This window comes from Protomyctophum parallelum (assembly GCF_964188405.1).
Source record: "Protomyctophum parallelum genome assembly, chromosome: 11".
NCBI lineage: Eukaryota > Metazoa > Chordata > Actinopteri > Myctophiformes > Myctophidae > Protomyctophum > Protomyctophum parallelum.
Window position 1 is genome coordinate 17,466,798 of NC_139707.1, and position 13,401 is coordinate 17,480,198.

A 13,401-nucleotide genomic window follows, 5' to 3' on the forward strand; every position below is an offset into this window, starting at 1 on the left:
GTTTGTTTCATCTGGTTACTTTGCATACATGCTCCCTTTTCATTAATTTAATTTATTAAAGTGACACTTTTATGGAAATGTTTGTTTCCCACTGTAGTTCTGTCACTCGTCTCACATTATTTCACATCAGTGCAGATGTCAGTGTGCACAAATTGCTTTGCCTTGAACCTGATCCTGGACTGTGGATGGGAGTTATGTCAACCATTGCTGTCACATCAGTTTTATCAGAAAAAGGCCCAGTGGGACCATGGACACAACATGTGACACAATACATTCTTCTACATCAAAGCTACGTGTATTATCATATGAATTTATTGAAGACAGCCAGAAAAGGTATATTGAGTTCTTCAAGCATCTAGCAGCCTCTGCATCTCATTCCTTTTATTCCATTATGCTTTTAGCCTCATGATGTGAAAATACTATACTAATGTACGTATTTGTGTCATGTAAATCTGCAAATAGGGATATTACATTTGTTTGTTCTTTCCTTCTGCTGTGATCGCCTACAAAGAGTATTACCTGCTTTGTATCCTAAATGTTTCCTTCTGAGTCCAGGTGAAAATATGCCTTTGTTGACAATATTCAAGTACAGTATAGCTTGCTGGCAGCATAACATATTTACAACCAAAAGCAAACCTAGAAATTAAATATCCATGCATAAAAACATTACTTAATAAGGAGCTAGGGGTTAATATATATCTTTGGTAGTGCTTAATTCTCACGAATGTAGTGTGTTTATCTTACACAACACCTAATATGCGTGCCACCCACCAGCGGCATGGCAGAATCACGCGGCAGGCCACCTGGCATCCCCTGTAGTTGTACGGCCAGGGCCAGTGGCCTCGCAGCGGCTCACATACTCTCTGACAGTGGGTGTAGCTGCGTCGACACTCTGAGCAGCAGATCCCCAGGTGGTCTAGCATCGGGTCAAAGGTTATAGTGCCTTCCTCTCCCCCTTCACCTCCGCTGCGCTGAAGATTGGAAGCAAAGTTAGCCCACGTTTGTTGTCTTTAGTTCAACACACTATAAGGCTAATGCATCATTTTGAATTCGACCTCGTTTTCCCATAAAGTTTGAAAAAAGTTCTTCGAGAGTGAAGAGAAGTTTAATGACTGTCGGGGATAATAATTTTCACACCAGTTCATGGGGTCGTAAATAACGGGAGGCTTGTTATCACCCAGGTGACCTGCTGTATTTACTGCTGATAATATGACACCTACTCATCCAAGCCATCACAGCCAATGGAACTGATGGAGAGACTGAATGTGGGTTAGTCAATTTCCAATCTTGTACTTATCTCTATGGGATTAAATTTATGGCAAGGCTGTTTACCCAAGCATGGAGCTATAAACTCATCCGTGAAGGTGTTGCAAAAGGGGAAACATCAATTCATAATACATTTCTTTAGGGGTTGCTTTAGGGCTTGGAATTACATCCCCTACGACTCTGATAGCTCATCTATAATTCAGCAGCAATGATAATAACCCTGTTTATCATAAACAGAACGCTGTGGACATGTCCCAGACTCACGTGATAAGGGTTTTCAGGATTAAGCGCCGACCCCACCGCAGATGACACACCCTCTTCTTCCTCCGCTCTGGAATTGTCACCCTCCGAGCGGCTCGCTGTGTCCTTCTCCTCAGCAGCTGGCTCAAACTCCTCCATGCTAAACTGCCGTTTGGCTCGCTGAGTGTCTCTTTTTCTCCTTCCTCCATCTGTTACAGCAGCCACAGGAGGAACGGGTATTGGGTCATCATGGATAAGATGCCATACATGTCCTCAGAGCGCAATTCCACATAGGCAGGACTGTCTCGGTCGTCCTGAATTATTGAATTAGCTGCAGTGATATCAAACACTTCTTTTCAGGATCATCCTTTTTTAATGTAAGACTTTTTGTGTAAGTCTCCAAATGTGGTGTGTGTTCAGCATTCGCAGCATCAGTGTGTAAGTGTGTGCTAACTCCCAGACAAGGGCCTAAACTTGTACAAATATTGTAGATATCACCGCCATACAGGAGAGGCCATTAAATGGAGCATGTTAATCTCCAGGTGGATGACCAGGATTATTGTAAGCAGGTTTTGAACACACAAGTTGTAACACTTACACTATACACCCATGCCTAATGCCTATGTTTTCTCTATGAAAACACAGGCTATTGGGCTGGATGATATGGGAATATAAATATCACTAATAGTAACTACTTCCATATGTGTCTTGATATATTGATAGATTTTACGATATCTGTATGGAAAATCTTGTCAAATGATCTAGTTGATGTTCATCACAATGGACAGCATGGTACTTTAACAGGTAGTCAAAGTGTCCGGTTCTCCTGCCAGTATCACAATGGCAGCAGAATGTGACAGTTTGATTCCCTGTTACTGTCCATGGTACAGTATGATTATAATGATTTACATAAATGCTAAATTTTGAAATATTCCCCAAACCTGATATACACAATATCCTCAGTGTTCATTTATGCATTCGTAACAAATGTATAAATGTAATCAAATGGACCCATAAGGATTGGGATTTGCACTGTATATAGTAGGCCTATACACTATAGGTTGCACAGGACATATTATGATAATGGGGAGCAACAAGTGACCACGGCCACCTTTAGGATTGGTCGGTTGGATCCAGTAGATGGGAAGGTCCCCACAGAGGTCTAGGATTCTGGTACTGAGGAAGCTGGTGTCATTCAGGGCTTGGTCTGCTGCAACCCAAATCAGAGACTCGCCATCATACTTCACCGGCATGATTTCATCTGTCTGATAGGATTCAAAGAGGATCATTGCACACACGGATGTGATGCAGCATAATGCGTTCCAACAAATGGCAATGCTTGCGGGAGAGAAGCACAGGGTGGAATTGAATTGGGTGGAACTATGAGGAATAGGGTGTTCCTCTGCATGCACTACAGTATATGTCCTCACTGGCAGGGGAAAAGAAGTGGCAGATGATTCAATCCGAGTTAGATTGCATCCCTATTATATTAGGAACAACCAGTCCGAAGACCAACGAGTATAGGGGTCAGCAGATACGACATTACACTAGTGTGTGGGGAAATCAGGGAATTGGCATTATGACTGAATTGGGAAAATCTGGAAAACATATATATATACATATTTTAACAACTGAGCATTAACAAGCAGCCAAAACTTGCATTGTGACGTTTTGCACAGTAAAAGTGGGAATTTGCAGAAAAATACTTTCACAGAGAGAGAGAGAGAGAGCGATAGAGAGAGATGTTGTCCTTTGAAGCATATCATACCAGGTCAGACATCAGTGACTCTTTGTTGTGAGTTCCCAAGTCAGGAAGGTTGGCTTTGATTTCAGATTTTATATAGCACTTCTCCCCACCGAAGAAGCGTATGCCTGTGATTCCCTGTATGAAATCACAGAGCTGCCATGTTTACACTCACAACTTTGCTACTTTCCTAAGCACATGCCATATTTGTGTTTGAGCTATATTTCAGCTGGAGGAAAATGAAGGGCAACTCACAATTTGAAAGTCGTGAATCTCCTGAGCTGCCTCATCTCCACTCCCAGTTCTGAACCTCTCTAGATTATTATCAGAGTCGATTTCCATTGACCCCTCCTTCACCTTGCCGTTAATGTTCATACTATAATGAACATTATAAACCTGGAGAATAATGTTAAAATGGCAGATTCATCATGCAATGTTTTGTTATTTACATTCTGACAATACAGTAACCGTAACCACATGAATCCTGGCATCCTCAAATTTACAAAAAATGTGAAAGTTAGCAACACGTCACAAGATCACGTATCAAGATTTTTGCTATTTGTTGTATGCAGAGGTACAGTACAGTACATAGGGCGTAAGTGGTAAGAGATAGATAGACCTTTATTGATCCCTGTGAGGAAATTCAGGTGTCACAGCAGCAACAGTGGTAAGCATGAAAAAACAGGTAGAGGTAAGATTAAGAGACAGTAGAATAAAAATAGACTTGGAGTCTGACCCTAGCCATACGCATGTTGTCTGACTGAGTTAACATAATGTTGCTGTTGTCCTCCCTTGCAAAAGAAAATAGTCAAACTCTCTCTTGGACAGATGTTGCATTCTAAGCACATACAGATTTTGAATGGAGTACCACAGAGGATACTGCTGCAGACCTTGACAGAGGTATTTGCCCTACAGGGGAGCTCATTATGACACAAATAAATATTCAAGTATCTCTAATGAGGTAGGGCAAAGTTACCTGGCCAAGTTATTCAAATGGAATTTAAAATGCGCAGCTTAGAGGAGAAATGTATGCTATTTCAAGATCTGAAAAGGTGGCATTTATGGATAGGCCATTTCACCTGATGAGATCTCTTTTGACATTTTCATGAATAAAATACATTGGGAATGAAAATGAAATCATTATTTTGACCAATTATGTATGCTGATTATCACCATAAGTAGCCTAGTGATGACCACGGATGTCATTATGTATTTGCATAAGTATTCCTCATTCAACAGGCATGGCAATATAGCAATACTTACATTTTTATCACTGACTTTCCACAGGTAGAAAGCTCCAATGGATGCACACAACATCAATACTGCTCCGACAATAAGAGCTGCAGCTCCAAATCTTAGGAGGCGACCAATTGCAGCAGAGGACTGACTAGTCGATGTGCTGTATGCCTTAGAATAATGTAATAAATAAACCACATGCATTGCAAAACATGAGTGTCTGTTTCCCATAATCCATAAACAATTTAGGCCTATGTCCAATTTCGAATCTTGCAAGTAGACACTATTATATTTTTAAATGATCTTACCGGAGGCATGTAATTTTCAAAATTTGAGGAATTTTCTTTCTCCGAAGTTTCTCCCATGTTTTCTGTAGCCTATATTGCCTCCACTGTTGATTCTCCTTTATTCTCCTTTGGTAGCCACAAGAGGACCATTTCACATGTGAGTGTGAGTGACGTGCGTGTGACCAAGCTGGAATTCTTCAGGTAGAGAAAGTAATCACAAAATATGCATGTGTCCTGACTTCTAAAACAAAGTATGAACTGAAATAGCCATGCTATTTGATAATCCATTTAGACTTGAGGACGATTCTATACAAAATGTCTTCTAAATCCTGTTTCTATGTGAGTGGTTCTCAAACTATTTCATGTCAAGGACCCCCAAAATGATATGTAATTGGCCCCGGACCCCCATCTGAAAATATGTTGTCCCAGGGACCCCCCCAGAAGCAAAAGGTTTTGTTAAAAGCGTTCACTGGGAAAGAATATATATTCAAAGATTTGCACACATTTTCACGATTTTTGAAAAATAGCAGATCTACAAGCTCGTAGCGCCGCACTCTGTGCTACGAGCTTGTAGGTCTGCTATTTTTGCAAAATACACAGTGCGGCACTCTGTGCCGCGCTATGAGCTTGTAGATCCGCTATATTTCAATAGCTAAAGTATAACATAATGCTTAAAACACCAAAAGGGGTTCCCGTACAAATGTGGGTTTGAACTATATGGCTATGCAGTATACTATAGGCTCCTTTAGCTGTCTGTACATGCCTCCTTCTCACATATAAGACAAGAATATGTGGGGGTGTCGGGTGCGATTGCGTTTGTCAGTGGTGGAAAGTAGTACAGTAGTGGAAAGTACAAATTTGAAGTATTTTTACTTTACATAAGAAAGTAATTTATTTCAATACTTTGAAAGCGTTACATTAGACTGTAGATTTAGAGTATTATTACAAAAAATTATGCTTAGGCTATTTGAAAATAGACAATCTACAAGTTCACAACGTGTCACATCGCAATACGCTGTGAGCTTGTAGTTCAGCTATTTTTTAAGAAGTTGGAGGAATTAGTACTTTCCCTTTGGAACTGTAAGTATATACTTTTGTACTTTTTTGAAAACAGCCCTTTTACTTGTAAGAGTATTTATATATTGTGGAATTGTTCTTTTTTCTTCCACCACTGCAGTTTGATTTAATGTATATACAGCCAAGGCATGTGTGAACACGTTGCAAACGCATGAACATACACAACCTTGTCTGATAATGGGTTTTCTGATTTGACAACGGAAGGGAGGCGATCTCTTGGCTGAAGTTACTTGCTCCTTATCACAACTTAACAAGAAGGTGAGCACAGTGCTAAATAGATTTCAATATGCACTGCCACAGTTGCTTAGAAACAGTTTGAAACACAATTTTGGGATAATTGGCAAGCTGCGAGGCAATCAGAAAGGTGAAGGGATTCTTTGACCCTCGAAAAATATGTAATTGAAACAGCATTTGATCAGCTGGATGTGTATGCAAATTAACACAGCACTGTAATTACATTGGGGGTTTTTTTATCCTGTAAAGAAGATGACATTCGTTTGTATTCCCCATCACTGTAGGGCGGCCCAAGCTTGAGGACGACATTGTATTTACTGTAGTTTATAAGCCTGTAAGGCAATTTGGACGTGCTCAGTTGTCTAATTGAGGTTATTCTTATTCTGTGGGCTTCATGAATATTTTCTGAAGACAATATGTTGTGCTGTGCCTGTACCATTTCTCTTTAGATTGAATGAGCCCAACTGGTCTAGAACTATTGCTTTATGCTCTGGTCTGATTTATCAGCAGAACAATATTATTCTGGTTTTGAATATTTATTTGTGCAACAATGTGACAAAGTCTACCACACGTAATCTTTGATACTGATTGTTTTCCACTTCAGAAGGCCCCTTGTTAGCCTAATTGTCCATTGCTCATGCCACTTAAATAGTAACACATGCTCCTCAAAAGTCATAATAAAATTGCTCTTTACATTGAATCATTATGAAAAATATATTATTGATATACAAAATCTTGCATATTACACATTATACAGTAAACAGTCATACGTTAGCCTATAAGAGCCATATAAGTGACAGAAGACATACAAAACACTGCAACAATCCAACATGGAGTTAATTAAGGTAAAAGGACTATACAGTATAAAGGCGGAGAATTCCTCTTTGATTAGCTTCTTTTTGATCATTTGATCATTACACAGCAGAAACTCAATATTTTACACTGTACAGTTCTAGGAGTGTGAATACTCTGGAATGGAGATCTCGTCAGCTTCCTGTATTCTGGCTGGTGTTGATGGACCAACAAGTATATAATCAAATTCCTCGTGCTGGACTTTTTCATACACACTTTGCAGGCCATGTGTCTTGGGTATTTGAGCTGGACAATAATTTTCTCTTTTGGCGTCTCGCGGAAGTGTAGCCGTTTTTGAGAATGTTGAGAGATGAGGTCCAGCACTAGCCAGGCTGGTGTTTGGCCTGGTAGCTGACGGGCTCCAGCATCGATCAGAGTGGCCCAGGATCTTGCACTCGCTTGTACACGCCCAAAGACCTGTGGAAACAGTCGGTGATGTACAATTATTGCAAGCTTGAACAAGGGTGCTACCAAAGGACACTAGTTTACATCATGATTATTCCTGATGTATGTTTTCTGTGGGGCGCTAGCCCCTCCTATATCCAGCTTTTAGTGTATGTTCACAAACTTTGTCCTACACAAACATTAAATTCCCATTGACAATGAATGGAACATTTTACGTCATATAGTGTCTGAGCAAATTGACAGTGACTATTTTACGTCATGATGTAAAATAGATGATAAGAGCGCCCCTCATTTTTCCTCATGTCACTTGGACTTAATTTGACTCAAAGTGTAGAAAAGGGGGTCCTTTAAGGCTTCCCTCCTATGCCCAGTTTTGTGTGTTTGTGTGTACCCCATAGCGATGATTTGATTGGCTCAGCAATGTGTGTACCCCATAGCGATGATTTGATTGGCTGAGCAATGTGTGTACCCCAAAGTGATGATTTGATTGGCTGAGTTTACCCCAAAGCGATGATTTGATTGGCTGAGTGTACCACAAAGCGATGGGTCCTATAGCCTGCTTTCTGTGTCTGTGTGTACCACGGAATTGAGGACAGAAAAGTGAGGACGCAAATTGTGATTGGCCAGAATGTGAGGATGTCACTTCACACAAGCGTGATCTTTTTTTTACACACTGTATATTGATGGGTAACACACTATGACTATGCCATGAACATAATGATATCAATGGATTCTATGACGCAGTATGGGGACATGTGTTGGATATCACCATTCGTTTAATTGTTCAGGACATTTAGTTTCCCGTTTCTTCATTATGAAACATGATGATGTTATGAAACGGATGATTGGAGTACCACGCCTATACTTACTGTTTGTCGGTGGGGACTCTTTTTTGTGAACATCTCCACTGATGTCAGAATCACTGTCATTGAAATCACTGTCTCCTTTGCCGCTATCTTTCCCACTGATCTGGGGGTGTCTCGCTGAAATGGTGGTGAATGAATTGCCTTTCCATATCGTTATAGGCCTGAGAGTTTCTTTTCCATATCCAGGTAGTGTAGAATAGCCCTGCGAGATGTAAAACACAATATACACATCCAATTTATTTAAACCCAATATACTTAGTTGATCAGAGTCCCTCTGGGGTCTGTAATTTGTCTTCTCCTTTTACAAGCTCACATGTTGCAGACACGTGAGTTTGTAGATCTGCTATTTTTGCCAAATGTTCACCCCAGAATATATAGGGACGGCAGGGTTGGTTAAGACAATTTGCAACAAGCACCATTCTAAGCATTATTTTAAGCTCAGGCATGATTACTTACCTTCAATTTGCCCTCCATCACCCTGCTGTTCTCAAACATGGTCGCCTTTGGTCGGCCATCTTCACAGCCTGTTTCCATTGTGCTACTGCTGTCCAATGGGGGTTTTTCTGGGAATGGATGAACATCAAACACTTTGGCGTTATGGTTGGTAATCAATGAGTCAATATGACCACTTTCCTCACTCTCAACATCGGGCATGTCTTCTTTTTCACTGTATGCTGCCTCTCTCTTCTCTCTTTTCCGGCGGCTGCAGGTGGTTGTGATGAGAACGATGGCCAATAGGAGCAGGGAGCAGCTCCCTGCCAGGACAATGATTATAGCTATGGACATGTCCCATTCAAAAAGCTCCTCGCTGTCATTCTGAACCATGGAGGGCACACTGGACCCAGTGCCTTCTATAAAGCCAAAGTGTATTGTGGCTGTGGAGGTTAGAGCAGGTGTTCCATTGTCACTGACCGTGACTGTGACTTTGACATTGTCTGTCAGATCGTAAGTCAGTAGACGACTCACGTGCACCTTCCCTGTAGCTCTGTTGACGGTGAAGCCCAGGTGTCCTCCCTCAGTGATTTTGTAGGACAGCTGTGCATTTATGCCCTCATCAGCATCTGTGGCCTTTATGTGGGTTACCAAATAACCTGCGGGTGCATCTTTGGGCAGGAAAACCTCAGCAGATCCTTTGTAAAGAACTGGCTCTATGATGGAGGGCTGGTTGTCATTCTGATCAACTATTTTTAGCCTGATGACAGCAGTAGTCTGAAGCTGTGGTGACCCCGCATCACTTGCTTGGATGTGTATTTCCAGCTCTTTCATGAATTCATAATTAAAGCTCCTTAGAGCATATATTGAACCAGACACCGAATTGAGCGAAACAAATGTGTTCATGGGAGAACCCATTATGACACTATCTAAAAGTCTGTAAGTCACTTTACCGTTGCTGCCTAAATCAGCGTCTTTGGCTTCGACTGTCGTGATGTATGCCCCCGGCGCATTGTTCTCCACCACGTTAACTTCGTAGACGTGTCTGCTGAACTGAGGGGCGTTGTCATTCTCGTCGCTGAGTCTAACGGTGTACTGGAGGATGTTTCTGAGCGGAGGTGACCCGAGGTCCTCGGCCATCACTGTCAAGTTATACTCGCTAATTTTCTCCCTGTCCAGGAGCGCCGCCGTCACTATCATGTAGCTGTCCTCGTGGGCTCGCTGGAGTTTGAAATGGTCGTGGCCGTATAATGTGCAGTGAACCTGACTGTTGACGCCAGAGTCTCTGTCCAGGGTGCTGATCAGCGCCACTAGGCTGTCCTTGTCTGCTGCCTCGCTGATGTATGCGATGCCAGTCGTGATGGAGGTCATTGGGGTGATGCTGATCTCTGGGGCATTGTCATTAACGTCTTTGACGTGAATTATGATCTTGCAGACGGAGTGGCTCGGATTGGGTCCCAGATCGGTTGCCTGCACGTCTAGCTCATACGTTTTCTTGTCCTCGTAATCGACTTGGCTCCTGAGCATCAGGCGGCCTGATTTATTTTCCACTTCAAAAAGTTCTCGAATCTCGAGAGAAACCTGTTTTCCGAATCCATAAACGACCTCTCCATTTAAGCCCTCGTCGGCGTCAACTGCATTTAAATCCAATATAACAGTGCCGACCGGAGCGTCCTCTGGCAAACTAACCGAGAAACTATTCTGGTCGAAAACGGGTCTGTTATCATTGAAGTCAGTCACTTTTATAGTTATCTTTGTTGACCCCGATCTGTGCGGGTTGCCTCCGTCTGTGGCGACCAGCTCCACGCTGTAAGATGACTGAGTCTCCCTGTCTAGCTCTTTCATTAGCACCAATTCCGCATATTTAACCCCATCCGCTCTCAGGAGCACATCAATAGAAAAATGACTGTTGACAGAAATTTGGTAGCTTTGTATGTAGTTTGATCCGACATCGGCGTCCACGGCGGGGTCTAAAGGGATACGGGAGCCCACCGCTGCATTCTCGGAGATCTCTACTACAGATTCCTTGTTTGGAAACTCCGGAGAGTTGTCATTGATATCCTTTACTTCAACCTCGACGTGAATCAATTTGTACCGATCTTTTGAGAAATTGACGACGTCAAAAGTAATGAGACACTGTAGAGCGTGCCTGCATATCCTCTCCCTGTCAATTCGTTCACCTACGGTGAGCTCCCCGTCGCTTTCTCTCACCCTGATGAATGAATCATTGAATTGTTTCATCATTCTGAAATTGGTCTTGGCGGTGTGATGAGACAGGCTCAAGGACATGTCCTTGGCAAGGTTTCCGATTAGTGTGCCCGGTCCATCCTCCTCATTGGTCTGGTACCGCACGGTATTTCCCTCGGATTCGACCAAAACATGTTGAATCGATAATATCATAAAAATCCACCGGTGCCGGCCTGTAAAATTAACTCGCACCATATCTTCAGAGTTATATTATTTCTTCCAATAGGCAGCCTCACGCTCTCTCTCCATCCAGCAGCACCGCTGTCCAGTTCTGAACTGAAACTGTGCTCCAAGTGAAAGTTACTTGCTCACCGCGCGCAGCGGAGCCAGTGAGACGCGCTTGTTGCCTCGCCCTCAACAACACGGCTCCAAATTCTGCAGCGGCGGGGTTTATAGCTACAGCTCCATGCTAATGAGAGCAAGTGTGACCAATCCCTCGCTTTAGAATAAAAAAAAGCCCTCATAAAACCCCTAAGCCTGTTTTCAGAGTGCGCCTATGGAGGTAAATATATATAGCAAAGGGAAAAGTGGGAGAAAAACATGCCTTTGCTTGGAGGAATTTTTTGCACTGTTCATCAACGTAATAGAGGCTACAGCCATTAATAAAGCTCAATTTATTTAACACAATCCTTCCTCGTTTTAGGATAATAGGAGGCTATAGCTATGCTTTTTGTGTGCTGCGTGTGCCTTTGCGTGAGCAGAACGTGCCCCCTCCCAATTTAATTTAGTGGTTGCCTCATTTGTACATTTGTGATTTAAGAATTGATCATGCAGGTCAATAACTGTATCCATCTAACAGCCACCAAAGTTCAAATCTGCCATGTACCCTGCAGTACAGTATACCAGAGTGTTATAGTTTTCACGCTCACAGCCTTATACACACACTATACTATACTCACAGCCTGTTTAATTGCTATACACACACTATACTCACATATAATGATATTTGGATATAAGTTCAAGTTGAAGGCGTTTTAGTTTGCAGCCCAAAACTGTATGTAAAGATCACACCCGTGTGAAGTGAGGGGCGCTCTTATCTCACAACATCAATTACAACATAATGTTTGTTTAAGCAACGGGTACTAATGTTTGTTTTAGTCCTCAACACAAACATTACATTTCTCTTTATTGTCTATGGCGTTTTCTTAAATAAGCATCTTGAAAAACAAACATTAAAGCTGTATATGAGGGCTAGTGCCCCTCAAAAATGTAAAACAAACAAAATACTGATATGCTAAACAGCATGTCCCAAATTTCACCTCAAATGTATTCAGAATACCCTGCAATACAATAGGCCAGTTGTTCCCAAAGTGGGGTCCAGGGACCCCCAGGGGTCCTTGAGGGAGTTCCAGAGGGTCCCCATGCAGCTAAATGATAGTTAGGAACCAAATGCACCCTTATGGGTCTGGGTCTTTGATTTTATAATATAAATTGGGGGTCCCAGAGATAGAAATGACATTTGGGGGGGTCCGTAGCCTAATTCAGGTCAAACCTGGGGGTCCTTGAAATGAAAATCGGTGATAATCACTGCCAGAGCCGTACAAATCTTCTCTTATGGGGCTTCCTTGGCATATATTTTCGAATGGGGGTCCGCGGGCTAATTAGTGTCAATTTGGGGGTCCTGAACAAGTTTGGTAACCACTGCAATAGGCTACCTACATGTAGATCTATATTGTTTGTTGTTTTTTCTTTATCTTTTTTTTCTCTAAATCTAGTCGTTATGTCAATTCTCCCTTACTCCCAGTCCCAGTGCTGACCTATAACTGCCTGATCTTGAGGAGGGTGACCACCGTGTCTCATCCATAGAGACTTATTTTCATAGACAGTGTGGAGTTTCACTGAGAGGGCATAACACATGCCGTGGAACACGCTATCCTTCCCAGTTCCACTCCCCACTGAGCAGGTGCCCTGACCAACCTGTGGAGTTGTTATAGGGCAGTGACAGAGATCATCAATCGGCCAATCGTGCTCGATGGAGCGCCCAATATGCCTGTTGTAAACGGGGTAAGGCAACCTTAGGCACAGGTGCCAACATTGGCACAGGGGAGGGTGATCTGGCACATTGGCATAGGTGTCAGAGAGAGTTTTTCCTTTCTTTTAAAATGTAATATCCATAAATAATTTAGTCAATAAATCAAGTCGTCTCATTATGATCTATATACAAATTTCATCCTGCACATGAATCAAGATTCATTCAAACCCCTAACTGACTGGGGAGGGAGTTCACTTTGAGACATAAGGTGGGTTATTGCTCTAAGTCTGAGTAATGATCATTACATCCTTATGTGAAATTAAATATTTCTAAAGAAGAAAGGGTTATAAATATAGAATAAATGACATTCTAAATCAGATATTATTGTATTTATTTATTATACAATATATTGTATATTATTATATTAACTGTTATGGCACACTGGTTATCAAGAAAATGAAAACATGGCACTAGTAGGTCAAAAAGGTTGCCGACCCGTGTCAAAGGATTCAAATCCCTGTTTCCGCAGTAATCCAAGGTGAG

The 13,401-nt window shown here is 42.0% G+C and overlaps 2 protein-coding genes across 2 annotated transcripts; both read right to left on the reverse strand.

Annotated features, from left to right (window-relative positions):
* Positions 1–740: 740 nt before the first annotated feature.
* On the reverse strand, positions 741–4,612 carry LOC310866805 (leukocyte cell-derived chemotaxin 1-like; the record flags this gene model as incomplete). The annotated part of the gene is made up of 6 exons (XM_083776555.1): positions 4,514–4,612; positions 3,506–3,646; positions 3,275–3,388; positions 2,618–2,771; positions 1,531–1,715; positions 741–971 (listed from the first exon to the last, which is right to left on the reverse strand). Exons 1-6 carry the CDS (start codon positions 4,565–4,567, stop codon positions 741–743), a joined length of 879 nt encoding a protein of 292 aa, XP_083632681.1. The 5' UTR covers positions 4,568–4,612.
* Positions 4,613–7,036: 2,424 nt separating this feature from the next.
* On the reverse strand, positions 7,037–11,039 carry LOC310866914 (protocadherin-8-like; the record flags this gene model as incomplete). The annotated part of the gene is made up of 3 exons (XM_083776709.1): positions 7,037–7,353; positions 8,211–8,409; positions 8,664–11,039. The coding sequence occupies 3 exons, from the start codon at positions 11,037–11,039 to the stop codon at positions 7,037–7,039; spliced, it is 2,892 nt and encodes a 963-aa protein (XP_083632835.1).
* Positions 11,040–13,401: the final 2,362 nt, after the last annotated feature.